This window comes from Lontra canadensis, unplaced genomic scaffold, assembly GCF_010015895.1.
Source record: "Lontra canadensis isolate GAN:19392208 unplaced genomic scaffold, GSC_riverotter_1.0 scaffold235, whole genome shotgun sequence".
NCBI lineage: Eukaryota > Metazoa > Chordata > Mammalia > Carnivora > Mustelidae > Lontra > Lontra canadensis.
In genome coordinates, this window is record NW_022631229.1 from 174,242 (window position 1) to 188,484 (window position 14,243).

The following is a 14,243-nucleotide window of genomic DNA, read 5'->3' on the forward strand; positions in this document are numbered from 1 at the left end:
GACCATCCCCACAGCAACAGAAAACCAGGAAGTGCCACCCCCCCCACCCAGTTCCGCCCCAGTCTCTGGGCAGGCAGCTGTTACTAAGCAACAGAAACTGGCTGGAGAGGATGCTGTGGTTGCTAGGCAACCCCATCCCAGGCCTCACTTGCCACTTTCCTGACGTCCCTGGCTCCCACAATCCCACGGGGAGAGAGAGGCCTGGACATCCGGGGTCTGGAGGGGAGAGTATCCGGGAGTTAAGGAAACTTGGAAAGAGAGGGAATGATGGAGAAAGATGGAGACACACACAGAGACACACAGATGGAGGCAGATGGATGGACCCAAGGCAGCCAAGGGGCAAAAAAAAAAAAAAAAAAAAAAAAGAAGAGAGAGAGAAGGGAGAAAAAAAAGACAAAATTACGAAGAGAGGCTGAGGGCAGAGAAAATACAGAGACTCAGAAAAGGGGAAAGAGAAAAACAGGCAGAAATACAAGAACAAGAAGATCAGAAGACAGGAAAAGGGGGGATAGAGATGGAGAGGAGAGAGGAGTTTCTGAGAGGTAAGGACAGGCCTAGGGAAGAGGCAGGAAGGCAGGGAGCCATGGGGGTGGAGAAAGGGCAGGATGGGGAGAGGAACACAGGACAGGCAGCAGAGAGGGAAATCAAGGCAGCAGAGAGACACAGAATAGAACAGGAAGACAGAATGGAGAGAGCACAATCCTGCTTGAGATGCCACCAGAAGCAGCTGGAAGGGAAGAGTGAGGAAGGCAGGGAGGGAGCTGTCTGCCAAAGCAGGTGCCATGCTGCAGCCCCCAACCCTGCTCTGGGGAGTTGAGGAGGAGGGGGAGACACTGCCTCTCTGCTCCCCATAACAGCTCCATCCCCAGGCAGTTGGGAGTCCCCAGGGGGACCCCAGCCTTCTGAGGAGGACCTGCCCACCCACCCACCCACTCACCCAGGGAAGGGATGAGGTGGGCTAGATGCACAGCTTCTTCTGGCCAAGAGCCATACCCCGGTGGAAGGAATATTGGGTATCCAGGGGAGAGGGTTACTGTGAGGCCCAGAGTGCTATGAGGTGAGCCGGGGGGGGGGTCTCCTTGCACCCCTCCCCGATCCCCATAGAAGGGGGGCTTGAGCTGGTGAGAGAGCAGAATGAAACCTGCCAGCGGAGTGTGAAGGCACAACGCAATGCTTCAGACCATCCCTGCAGCCAGGGAAACCTAGGCCAGGGCAGCAGGAGGCCCTGTCAGTCCCTGCTGTGCCCCGACTCCCACCTGACCTTGAGCAGGTCCCTCTCTCGGGGCCTCTGCAAAAGGCAGGCTGGGGGTGGGAGGGCATCTCGGACAGGCTGGGGGCCGCAGATGGTCATCTGGATCTGAGGTGAAGGCTTCAAGGGCGGAGGAGCAAGGCAAGTTGGAGACCAGGAAAAAGTCTCCAGGGGAGGGCTGTAGAGGGTGGGGCTCGGAGAGAGGCAGGAGCCCAGGGGGGTCATCCTGAGACACCAAGGGCTTCTGGGGGCAAATAGGGGAACAGACACTGGAGGGGAGGGAAGCCCGAGGGAGAGCCTGGGGCCAGGTGGGCAGGGTCCCACAGGTGGCAGACACCGGTGGGAGCAGAAAGAGTGCAGGGGAGCAGATGGACAAAGACCTAACGGGAAGGCACAGACAGAAAGACAGACCAAAAGGAAGTAAGAGAGAAGGACACACACGTTACCTAGGAATGAGACACCAACAGAAACAGAGACAAGATGGCCTGCATGAGGCATGGAAGCAGGCAGGCCTGAGCCCCACAGGCCCAGACACTCAGGCAAAGCCAAATAAAGGTGGAAGCATAGCAGCCAAGTGGGCAGAAGGAGCCGAGTGAGGGCCCCGCCAGGGGAGGGAGACAGACAAGCGGGCAAGCAGGAGACATGGCCAAGGTGAGAAGGGAAATCGGTGAGACAAATGGGGTGAGGAAGAGGGGAAAAAAAAAAAAAAAAAGCAAAACCAAACCAACAGACGGGTGCAAAGGATTACAGGGAGGAGAAAAATCGCTAAACTCTGAAAAGGAAGAGGGCCAGGTGGAAAGAGGAAGGGACCAGGGGGACAGGCACAAACTAGGGGAGGGACAGTGAGGGCCAGGGAGGGAAATGAGGTGGGGAGGAAGAGCAAGTAACCCGGAGAGGGATAGGCAGGGACAGGGCAAGCGCCCACGGAAGGGGGCCTGGTTCACACTGAGGTGCATCCATCCAGGGGGTCTGGAGGAGGGGTGGTCAATCCCCAGAGCCCACAAACCCCAAGGCATGGGGAGGGATGAGGACCCAATGCCAGCCCAGGACAGAAATGAGCGCGGTTGGGGGTAGGACCACCAAGGAAAAGGCAAAGTGGACCCCAGAGTGGCTAAGGAGAGAAGAGTGGATTTGGGGGAAGAGGGAGGAAAAGTGAACAGGAAGACAGCCTCCAAGTGCAAGGGCAGAGGAGGAGGACAGGGGAGCAGGGCCACAGGCAGAGCACAGAGTGGACGGAGAGAAGTGGATAGAGAGCCTCACCTGGTGGTGTGGGCACCACTAGAAGAGCCAGACAAGAGACAGGGGAGTTTTGAGAGAGAGAGAGAGAGAGAGAGAGATCAACAGAGAGACACCAAGAAAGAGTTAGGCTAACAGCAAAGAGAGAAGTTGGACAGAGTCAGAGAGAGGCTCAAGAGAACACGAAATGGAGATTGTAAAACATAGACATTCCAGGAGATGGAGAGCGGATGGGATAGGGATGGGCCCGTGGCAGGCAGAGAGGACGAGCCTTGGAGGAAAGAAGAGAGATGGAAAGAGAGAGAGAGCAGAGCCGGTCACCATGGGACCAGGGCTGGAGAAAGCAGGGGCGGAGACTGGCTGAGAGTCCCGGACAAGGATTGCGCCCACAAGTAAGAGCCAGGCAGCCCCTCAGGACCCCAGAGGCTGGGGGCTGGGCGTGAGGCTGAGCTATGCACCCAGAAGAACGGTGAGAAGAGGCTGAGGGGAACGGCGGTTGGGAGATGGGGGACACAAGGCAGGCCCCTACTCAGGGAGGGGCAGGGGGAAGTGGGGGCCCCACCAGGCGGCCATGAGCCCAGCCTTCCAAGACCCAGGCTGGCCCCAGCCCAACCCCCGCCCCGCAGACACTCACGGATCCTGGTGGGACGGAGGGCTGGGCTCCCTCGAGGCCCGAGAAAGACAGCGGGGAGATGCTCTGGTGCTGGGTGGTGGTGTGGCTGGGGCGGGGGGAGAGGGCAGTCCACAGGGCCCCCCTCCCCCGCCACCGACTGTGGCCCCCAACTAGTCCAAAACGGGGCTCCCCGGGAGCAAGGAGGAAGGACAGGTGGAAGCGGAGAGGGCGGGCCGGGGCAGGAAGGAAGGGGAAAGGAGAAAATGGAGGAGAGAAGGGGAGAGAGGAGAGGGGGAAGGAGCAAATGGAGGGGAAGGAGGGAGGAAAGGAGGAGAGGAAGGTGAAAACGGAAGGGAGGGGGGCACAGGCAAAGCCGGGGGAGGGGGAAGCCGGCCCAGGAAAGGGCCCCCGCCCCCTCCCCTAGCCGGGCCGGCCTGGGGGGGCCACGGGGGGCGAGGACTGGCGGGAGACCAGGAAGCCGGCCATCCGGAGGAGTGGGGGAGGGGAGGACTGGATTGGGGGGAGGGGGCCACCCCTTCCCCCCTCCCCCCGGAGACTTGGCCCTGCCCTGGATGAGGCAAGGGCCTGGAGTCCTCAAGCCCTCAGCCCCCAAGGGGAAAGCATGCTAGGGGTGGGGAGAAGCAGAGGGGGGAAGGGGCTGGAGAGGATGGGGTGCTGGGAGACCCAGAGCAGAGAGGGGGGGCAGGAGAGGTGGAAGGATAGGGAGGAGGGAGAAGAGGAGGGAGGGAAGGATGGAGAGGAGCAGGTGGAAGAGGAAGGCGGAGGGGGGGGGGGTGGGGGGGGGGGGGGGGCGCCCGGTGCAGGGCCTCAGTGGGAGGGCCTGGCCACAGACTCCAGGTCCCCTGTGAGGTGCAGCCGCCGGCTCTGGGTCCCCAGCTGGGCCTGCCTCCCTGCTGCTGGCCACTGCTGCCACCTCCACTGCCGCCACCGCCGCTGCTGCCAACACCACCACCACCACCACCACCACCTCCACTGCCGCCACCTCTCCTTCTCCCCTCTGAGGCCGCCGCCTGCCTGCCCGCCCGCCTGCTGCCCGCCGCCCGCCTGCGCTGAGTCCTGGAGCGCAGGGGGGGGGGGGGGAAGAGGCGGGGGGGGGGGGGGGGGGGGCAGGGGGGGGGGGGGGCCTGGTTTGGGTGGGGCTGGGGGGGCCCCCGCGAGGAGAATGCTGATGCGAGGAAGGCGCTGCATTGGACAGAGGGCCCACCCCTGGGCCACCCCCTCCACCACCATGCCACCGCCCTGCCCAGGAGCCCATGGAGATGAGAGCAGGGAGACCTGAGGAGAAGGCTGTGGAGCTGGGGGCGGGGGGGAGGCTACAGAGATAAAGAAAAATGGAAAGGAATAGCAAGACCATCAAAACTCACAGAGGTGGGCCAAGGTCCACAAACCCCACAAGGACAAGGGCAGGGAAAAGCCCAGAGAAAAGACAGAAAAGCCCATGGAAACATGGGAGCAGACCAGAGACAGCAAGGGACCTCAGAGACGAGGGCAGCTGGTGGACACAGAGAGCACCCCCAGGAAGATGGAGAGAGGTCCATGGGAACAGAAAGCACTCCTCGGATATGGGGAGTGGTGCATGGGAATAGGAGAAAGGCCACAGAAATGGGAACAAGGACGCATATCACAGAGACAGGGAGGTGGGCCAAGCAAAGTGGGAGAAGGTCACAGAAATGGGGATGGGGGAACAGATACCAGGAACCCATGAAAATAAGGATGTGTGGACACAAGAGGTCCACTAAGGCAGGAGCAGCCAGCCCCTGGAGATAAGGGAGAAGCCCCCAGAAGGAGAAATAGCCCTGAGAGGAAGGGATGGGTGGGGAGTATGGGGATTGTCTCTAATGCATAGAAAAATCCTTGGGCCCCACAGACATGAGCAGGTGGTGTGAAGAGGTCCTCCGTCTCAAGCCACCACCTGAGCAAAGAGGCAGTGGGAGAGGGCAGGAAGCTGGAGGGCAGAGCCTGCAGAAGTGGGAGACTCCCTCCCAGGGAGCCCACTGCAGCTTCTCAGAGGGAACTGAGCAGGACAGGGGGATGGAAGACAGCAGCAGTGACACAGATCTTGGGAGTGGGGGTGGGTGGTGCATGGCTGGGTGGGGGGTGAAATTTGGGGGGAAGGAACATGACAGTTGGCGCTGAAGGCTGAGCCCGTGACTCACCACCACCCCCAATGCTCGTGATGGGGAGGAGACACTGACACACTCACGTGCAGCCCCCCAGCCCACGTGACCATATGCCTTTCTCACACACACACACACACACACACACACACACAGCACATGGCAATCCTTACACCAGCCTGGTACAGAAAGCCCTCATCCCACATGGAGCATCCCTGACATATGTTTGACACATACAATGGACCCTGAAGGACCACCAGCTCCTCACCCTACGTGGGCAACAACTATGGTCTTCTGACACCCACCCTCACCTCGCGCTAAGGCTGAAAGCCTAGAGTCTTGTCAGCCTCTAGGCCTTTGCTAATGCAGGGACCCCAGCAAAGAATGCCTATCCTTTCTAAAATAAACCTACCCCAGAAATCTAGCCCATGCCACTACCTCCACAAAGACTGATCCAGGCCTCAGCTTACTCCTGTATCATCAGAAGAGAAGGAACTGAGCTAATCTACCTGGATAAACTGGGAACTCCAAGCAGAAGGTCTGAGCAGAAAGGGGCCTGGCATGCCATGCTGGACCCTTGGGTTTTCAGGTGGAAAAGGGGGCTTCAGCAGGAGTGAAAACATGCCCAAGTGCATGGAGCCTATCAAAGGCTGCGTCTAGCTTCCAGGTCCTCTGGCTCCCGCCTCAGTTGATTCCACTGAGGGCAAACCCAGATTACCAGCTTTAGAGCTCAAGCATTTCCACCAAGTTCTTTTCTCTACTTCTTGCATTCATCCATTCAACACGCCATGAGGGGTAGGACATCCACCAGTCAGGCAGCAGAGCCTGGGGGCCAAGAGCATAGACCCTGGAGTCAACTCCTGGGTTGGAACCCTGGCTCTGTCTCCTCCTGAAGATGGGCAAGCTACTTAACTTCTCTTTACAAAGTCTCTTTGTAGAATGAGAACAGTAACTCCTCCCTTGTAGGGTTGTTGAGGTGGTTCAACTGTTACAGCGTACAAAGCACTAAGCACAATGCTTGGCACATTATAACACATTCAGGACACATTAGCTATTGTCACCAGGCTCCTGGAGGTCCTAATAAAAATAATTCCCAACAGCGTTTACTCTGTGCCTTACAACCATGACACGGGCTATTAATCCTCATTTCACAGATGAGGAAACTGAGGCACAGGGGAGTTAATTTGTCCAAGACATTAGCTAGGAAGTGGCTGGGTCAGGATTTCAATCCAGACAGCCTAGTTCAATTACACTAGCTTGTTGTTAGGGATTTTAATATAGTGGGAAGTTAGAGGACACCCAGTGAGAAACCAACTTGAAGGACACAGCAAAGGTGACGACCGAAGAGTCAGGCCTAGGTCCTACTCTGTATGTGGGGTCCCTGAGCAGCTTTTAGCTTCAGGAAGGTAAATAACCAACTCCCCTGAGACTCAGTTTACTCATTTGAGAAATGGTGGGATGTGGGACGGCTAGTTAGAACAAGTGAATCTCTTGCATCTCCCCAGTCCCTGCGTTCAGAGGGTATCTCTGGAAACGTAACTACGCTTGCCAACGTCCTGAAAAGCAGATAAGTAAGGATGGGCAGGGCCCTGTGGACACATGCAAACTCCACCGTCTGAGTCACCCTGGGTCAGCTTAGAAGGCAGGCACCTTGGAAGGCAGCAGAGCAGAATTCCATCTGCTACAGGGTCACCTCCTGCAGGTTCTCACCCTAGTTGTCCTTCAGGTCTTCTACCCCCCCCCCCCCCCCCGCACACTCCCCGTTTCTTCCAGTGCAGCTGTCCTTGCTTTTTCTTTATCCCCTCCATTTCCCATTTCCTCCTTTCTATAGGTTTTCCTCGTTCCCTCAGATCCCCGCGCTTTTTGCTTTCCCTTTGACATTTCTCCTTCCCCCTTCTTCAAGAGTCCCTCGGTTTTTCTCCCCTTCCTTCTTGCTACCTTCGTTCCTCTTTCTAATAAAGGGGTCTGGAGCCTCAGTTTCCCTTTTTACTCCCTCCATGTGCTTGGTGCTGCTATTTCCCCTCCCCGCTTCGCGCTGACAGGGGCTTCACTTTCTCGCTTCGCTCCTCGGCAGTTCCTGCGCACCGTGCCCCCGCCCCCCCCCCCTGGGGATCGTGTGCCCCCGTTTCTCCCACCCCCCCCCCCCCCCCCGAACCAACGCGACTGCCACCCGGCGTCCCCAAGATGGCGCCCGCAGCCTCGCTCCGCCGCCTGACGTCACCGCGCTGCCCTCCCTCCTTCAGGCGTCAGGCCGAGTCCAGGAGCAGCTGGAGGAGGAGCATCCTCCATGGGGCTTAAGGGGACGGACACTATCAACCTGGGGGCTGGCCAGTGTGGGGACATCGCCGGAGGATTGGTTGGGCGCTGCGGCAGATCCCGACGCTCCACACTATTGGCCCAAGAGTCAGAGACGTGTGCGTTGATTGGTCGAACGGCCGGAGCCAGACGGACGCTGATTGGGCGCGTTCGGCCGTTCCCGGAGCGGCCGAGAAGGAAGGTAGGCGGGGCGTTGCTGAGGGCGTTTGGGGGCGAGAGCGAGGCTGCGGAGCAGACGAGAGGCGACGGCGGGAGCTAGAGAGGGCGCAGCGCTAGGGTGGCAGCGCGCGGGGAGCGGCGGCCCGGGCCTGGGCCCGGGGCGTGCGAGACGGCAGAGGCCGGTGAGTGCGGACGGGCGCGCTGCAGGCCGACCCGGCACCCCCCCCTTTCCCCGCTCCCGGCCTCCCCCGCTCCCAGCCTCCCCACGCCACCCCGCCTGCGCACTGAGGGCCGGAGGGGGCGCGTTCCAGGCGGGGAGGGCGGAGCGGCACTAACGGCCCGCGGGGCGCGCGGGCGGCCGGGCGGGGGGCCGGGCGGGGGGCCGGGCCGGCGCGGCGGGTGGGGAAGGGGGTAGAGTCGTGTGTGTTGGGCTGAGTGAGGAGGGGCGGGGCCCCGGGTCGGGGGCTGGGAGAGAACCGGGTGGGAAGGGAGGCGTTAGAGCTGCTCCCGGGGAGAGGCTCCAAGGCTCCAGGGGGTATCGGGGCCAAAGCCTGGTGGTGGGGCCGTCTAGGACCGAAGCGGGGTGGACGGTTAGAGGGGGTTCGAGTGACCGGGGAGGGGGGTTAGGGCGTGAGAAAAGAGGTAATTAAGTTAACGTAAAGACATAAACCTAGTTATGCCTGGAAGGAATTCGACCAGTGAGAGGGGCTTGGTGTGAAAAGATATTAGCAAATGAATATCCCTGGAGGGAGGATTTGGAGCTGAGACAGAGGTTGGGGTATTGAGAATGGGGTTGCATTATGTGAAGAGTTCGGGGGCGGGGGGCGGGTACCGTCGGAATGGGTTGAGAGGAGTGTCTGTGCAAAGGGTTATGTGAAAAGGGTGTCTGGGTGTCCCTAGGATAGGTTGGGTAGAGGTAATGTTTTTGAAAAGTAGAGGGAATTAGGTCAAGATGAAGAGTGGGAATTGGCGTCCCTGGAGGTTAGGGTCATGGAGAGGTCTCTGTGCTAAGTGGGGGAAGGTCTTGGTATTGCTGGAATGAGAATGAACTGTTAGTCTGACAAGAAGTTGGGGGTCTGGGTATCCCCCAGGGTAATAAACTGATGAGAGGGGTCTGGGTGTCCTTTGTCTAGCTTGGGGGCGGGGTGGAGGGGTTCAGCCTAAGAAGAAGGTAGGGTCTGGGTATTACTAAAGGGAATTAGGGGGGTGGGGGGTGGTATGTGTGAAACTTTAAGCCTTTGTGAAGGGTCATCTGGATGTCCCTGGATTGGGTTGTAGCATGTGCTGGGATTTTTTTTTTGCAAAGGAGAGAGAGACTAAGTTGTTACGAAGAGGGGGTCTGAGCATCCCTGGAATAGGTTCGAGCAGGGTTGGGTCTTTTTGCAAAGAAGAGGGGTTTATGATGATATGAAGAGGGGATCTGGGCATCCCAGAATGGGCCAGGGTGGGAAAGGGTCTTTTTGCAAAGAAGAAAAGCTTAGGTATTTTAATAATGTGAAAGGGGATCGGGATGTTTTTGGCATGGGTTAGGCACATGGATTTGTAAAGAAGGGTTTACGTTGTTTTGAAGACCATATCTCGGCATCCCTGAAATGGGTTAGACTGAGTCATTTTGTAAAGAAGAGTGGCTGAGATTGATATGAAGAAGCACCTGGGGCATCCCTGTAGTGGTTGGGGTAGAAGAGGAGATCTGGGTACCCGGGGGGGGGGTGGTTAGAATTGTAGGTGAGGTCTCAATGTAAAGAAGAAGTAATTAACGTGTAGAGTGTCTGAGACATGAGTTGGGTTGACAGGTGGAATATAGGTGTGAAGAAAGGGTTAGGGTTTTGTGAAGTGGGGCTGGGTATTCTGGATGGGATAGTTAGGGCTGTGGGAGGGGGTTTTGATTTGTAGAGAGGTGTAAGTACTTTGAAGAGGGATTTGGGTATCATGGGGAAGTGGTCAAGGAGGGAAAAGTATAGGTATAGTGATGGCTTAGGCCAACATGAGACAGACAAGTTGGTTGATGGAAGGGCGACTTTGATGTGAGGGGTCTGGGGACCAGAGGAAGAGGCAGTGTATAAACAGGCATACATAAAGGAGAGGGGTTGCACCATGTGAGGGTGCAGAAAGTGGCGGGGCCTTGGGGCAGTTTGAGTTGTCAGGTGGAAAAAGATGTCAGGAACCTGGGGTAGGGGACAGAGGAGGAGCAAGGCTGGGAGAAGTGGCAGCAGTTAGGGCCCCTGAGGACTGCCCCAAGCACCGGGAAGCAGGAATGGGGTAGTGAGTTGGTAAGGAGAGGAATTCAGCGGAAGGAGCTCAAGGGCAGAGGACACAGGTTCTTGTGTGATGCACGTGGCTGTGGACCCGCTGAGAGGCTGGGAGGTGAGGGTGGGACAGGTTACAGGGATCTGGTGGGTGGAATTTGATGCACTTTGATTCAGAGGTGAGACTTGGGTAGATTCTGGGAAGGGACTGCTGGGAAGGTTCTGTGCTTGGTAGTTTTGTGTGTTCTGGAGAAGAAGGGAGGGGGGTGGGAGTGGGAAATGGAAGCAAGAATTAGAGGGTAAAATACAGACAAGGTCGTGGCGGGGAGTGCTAAAGGGAAAGAATTGTCCCTGAGAAGGACCGAGGAAACAGCAGTTGAGCTGGGCTTTGTCCCCACCTCTTTCTTCTCACAGCCCAGGGCCTTGCTGCCACCATGACCGAGGAATCTGAGGAGACAGTCCTGTACATCGAGCACCGCTATGTCTGCTCCGAGTGCAACCAGTTGTATGGGTCCCTGGAGGAGGTGCTCGTGCACCAGAACTCCCATGTGCCCCAGCAGCACTTCGAGCTGGTGGGCATGGCTGACCCCGGAGTCACAGTGGCAGCGGAGGCAGCTTCGGGCACAGGCCTCTACCAGACCCTGATGCAAGAGAGCCAGTACCAGTGCCTGGAGTGTGGGCAGCTGCTGATGTCCCCCAGCCAGCTCCTGGAGCACCAGGAGCTGCACCTGAAGATGATGGCTCCCCCAGAAGCAGTGCCAGCGGAGCCGCCGCCCAAGGCCCCCACGCTGAGCTCCAGTACCATCCACTATGAGTGTGTGGATTGCAAGGCTCTCTTCGCCAGCCAGGAGCTCTGGCTGAACCACCGGCAGACGCACCTCCGGGGCACTCCCACCAAGCCTCCGGCCCCAGTGGTCCTGGGGTCCCCGGTGGTCCTAGGGCCCCCTGTGGGCCAGGCCCGTGTGGCTGTGGAGCACTCCTACCGCAAGGCAGAGGAGGGTGGGGAAGGGGCAGCTGTCCCTTCTGCTGCCGCTGCCACCACTGAGGTGGTCACTGAGGTGGAGCTCCTCCTCTACAAGTGCTCGGAGTGCTCCCAGCTCTTCCAGCTTCCAGCTGACTTCCTGGAGCACCAGGCCACCCACTTCCCTGTCCCACTCCCCGAGTCAGAGGAGCCTGCTGTGCAGCCAGAGACCCTGACTCCATCACCTGCAGAGGCGCCTGTGTCCCAGCCCGATGCCCTGCCATCCTCTGACCACAGTTACGAGTTGCGCAACGGTGAAGCCATTGGGCGGGATCGCCGGGGGCGCAAGGCCCGGAGGAACAACAGCGGAGAGCCGGGCGGGACAGCCACCCAGGAGCTCTTCTGCTCCGCGTGTGACCAGCTCTTTCTCTCTCCTCACCAGCTACAGCAGCATCTGCGGAGTCACCGGGAGGGTGTCTTTAAGTGCCCTCTGTGCAGTCGTGTCTTCCCCAGCCCTTCCAGTCTAGACCAGCACCTTGGAGACCACAGCAGTGAGTCTCACTTCCTGTGTGTGGATTGTGGCCTGGCCTTTGGCACAGAGGCCCTGCTCCTGGCCCACCGGCGAGCCCACACCCCGAATCCTCTGCACTCGTGTCCGTGTGGAAAGACCTTCGTCAACCTCACCAAGTTCCTGTATCACCGGCGTACACATGGGGCGGGGGGCGTCCCTTTGCCTACCACCCCAGTCCCCCCGGAGGAGCCCGTCATTGGGTTCCCCGAGCCAGCCCCGGCAGAGACTGGAGAGTCTGAGGCGCCAGAGCCTCCCGCGACTGAAGAGAGCTCAGAAGGGCCGACTGCCCCAGGCACCTACCGCTGCCTCCTGTGCAGCCGGGAGTTCGGCAAGGCCTTGCAGCTGACCCGGCACCAGCGTTTCGTGCATCGGCTGGAGCGGCGTCACAAGTGTGGCATCTGTGGCAAGATGTTTAAGAAGAAGTCTCACGTGCGTAACCACCTGCGCACGCACACCGGCGAGCGGCCCTTCCCCTGTCCGGACTGCTCCAAGCCCTTCAACTCGCCTGCCAACCTGGCCCGCCACCGGCTCACGCACACAGGGGAGCGGCCCTACCGGTGCGGGGACTGTGGCAAGGCCTTCACGCAGAGCTCCACGCTGCGGCAGCATCGCCTGGTGCATGCCCAGCACTTCCCCTACCGCTGCCAGGAGTGCGGGGTGCGCTTTCATCGCCCCTACCGCCTGCTTATGCACCGCTACCACCACACGGGCGAGTACCCCTACAAGTGTCGCGAGTGCCCCCGCTCCTTCCTGCTGCGCCGGCTGCTGGAGGTGCACCAGCTCGTGGCCCATGCCGGGCGCCAGCCCCACCGCTGCCCATCCTGTGGGGCCGCCTTCCCTTCCTCCCTACGGCTCCGTGAGCACCGCTGCGCCGCTGCTGCGGCCCAGGCCCCCCGGCGCTTCGAGTGCGGCACCTGTGGCAAGAAAGTGGGCTCGGCGGCCCGGTTGCAGGCACACGAGGCAGCCCATGCAGCTGCTGGGCCAGGCGAGGTCCTGGCTAAGGAGCCCCCCGCCCCCCGGGTCCCCCGGGCCACTCGCACACCAGTCACCTCCCCGACCACCCTGGGGGGTGCGGCCCCCGCAGCTCCCACAGCCCCTGCCCGACGCCGGGGCCTGGAGTGTAGCGAGTGTAAGAAGCTGTTCAGCACAGAGACCTCGCTGCAGGTGCACCGGCGCATCCACACAGGTGAGCGGCCATACCCGTGTCCAGACTGCGGCAAGGCTTTCCGCCAGAGTACCCACCTAAAGGACCACCGGCGCCTGCACACAGGCGAGCGGCCCTTTGCCTGTGAAGTGTGTGGCAAGGCCTTCGCCATCTCCATGCGCTTGGCAGAACATCGCCGCATTCACACGGGGGAGCGGCCCTACTCCTGCCCTGACTGTGGCAAGAGCTACCGCTCCTTCTCCAACCTCTGGAAGCACCGCAAGACCCACCAGCAGCAGCATCAGGCAGCCGTGCGGCAGCAGCTGGCTGAGGCCGAGGCCGCCGTCGGTCTGGCCGTCATGGAGACTGCCGTGGAGGCACTGCCCCTGGTGGAGGCCATTGAGATCTACCCTCTGGCTGAGGCTGAGGGGGTCCAGATCAGTGGCTGACCCTGCCCCCCCCTTCCCTCTTCAGCAGCACCAGGCCCTGTTGCCGAAGAACCTCCTCCAGCATCCCTTTAAGTCTCTGTAGATACTGTGCCCCTTCCTCCACCTTTCCTAACCGCCATGTAAGTTCTGTAACTGGATTTATTCTCTTTTCCAAGGGGGTCGCTCTGGGGTCCTTGATATGCATAAAAGGTACCCCACCCCCACCTTCCACCTGTTAGTGCTGGTGGCCCCAAGATGAAACAGTCAATAAAGACTGAATTGGACATTTTATGTGTTTTTGTCTGGCCCAGCTGTGTGGGGTGGAATTTGGGAGCTGCCTTAATGGCTTTGTCGACATCCAGAACTGTCTGGCTAGGAGGAGGAGGAGTTTAGTAGACATTTACTGAATTGAAGAGGCCCAGGGCTGGGCTCGAGAGATCAGGACTTCACCCTGGTGCGGCATGGGAAGCAGTGTGGCTGTCTAGCCACGAGAGGTCCCCATAGCCCCATAGAAAAACCCGAAGCTGTTCAGTTGGCGGCAAGAACAAGTTTGGGAAAACCTGTTTTTTTCTCACCACTTCTGCCCCCAGCTCCTGGCCTGATGTGAGCCATCTCCCCCAAGGCCATCTCGTTTTCTCACTGTGGATCCCTGAGGGCAAATGTAGGTCTGGGAAAGGTGTGATCTCCAGGGCAGTAGAAGAGGGTGGTTCCTGGGACCATACCCAATGGTGGGGTTAGAAAAGATTCTGCGGGGAGGCAGCCTCATAAGGAGAGTTACCTTGACACCCGCCTGGAACTGAATTCTGACTTCGCCAACAGATGGGGAGAGGGCTGGTTGGAGTGGTATTTGCCTAGTTTGTCTCAAGAACTTTCCTAGGTTTTTATAAGTCATCAGAGTCCTCTGTGAAGAGAACATCTTGCAGGACAGGAATCTGAAGAGGGAAGCAGGCTGGTGATTTGCCCATGGTCATTCAACCCACACGGGACAGAGCTTGAATTGAAGCCTGGTTTCATCTGGTTTAATCTCACATATGCTTCCCCTGCAGCCTGCTGCCTTCTACATACGTGGGGGAGGACAGTCGAGAAGATGGTGACTGGAGGGAACGCTCAGTTGCTCTGCTTGCGTTGTCTCTAAGGGTCTCGGCCCCAGAAAAAGAGTCCTCACCAAGGTTACTCCCCACT

The 14,243-nt window shown here is 59.2% G+C and overlaps 2 protein-coding genes across 5 annotated transcripts in view; one reads left to right on the top strand and one right to left on the bottom strand.

Moving 5' to 3' along the window:
• The window catches only part of GRIK5 (glutamate ionotropic receptor kainate type subunit 5), a 52,819-nt gene extending 49,424 nt beyond the window's left edge, over positions 1–3,395 (bottom strand). For all 3 annotated transcript variants that reach the window (XM_032849631.1, XM_032849630.1, XM_032849629.1), the window contains exon 1: positions 3,120–3,395. The gene's annotated coding sequence lies outside the window, so the exon portion shown is untranslated. The remainder of the gene's footprint in view (positions 1–3,119) is intronic.
• Positions 3,396–7,530: 4,135 nt separating this feature from the next.
• ZNF574 (zinc finger protein 574) lies at positions 7,531–13,350 on the top strand. Of its 2 annotated transcripts, none has more exons than XM_032849633.1 (2): positions 7,531–7,733; positions 10,372–13,350. In XM_032849633.1, exon 2 carries the CDS (start codon positions 10,392–10,394, stop codon positions 13,080–13,082), a length of 2,691 nt encoding a protein of 896 aa, XP_032705524.1. In that variant the 5' UTR covers positions 7,531–7,733; positions 10,372–10,391; the 3' UTR covers positions 13,083–13,350. The 2 variants fall into 2 exon arrangements, with proteins under 2 accessions (XP_032705524.1, XP_032705523.1); XM_032849632.1 differs by lacking the exon at positions 7,531–7,733 and adding an exon at positions 7,745–7,893.
• The last annotated feature ends 893 nt before the right edge of the window (positions 13,351–14,243 follow it).

Bases quoted from the DNA above. Each gene is read 5' to 3' on its own strand.
- ZNF574 (XM_032849633.1), top strand. From the start codon at position 10,392: ATGACCGAGGAATCTGAGGAGACAGTCCTGTACATCGAGCACCGCTAT.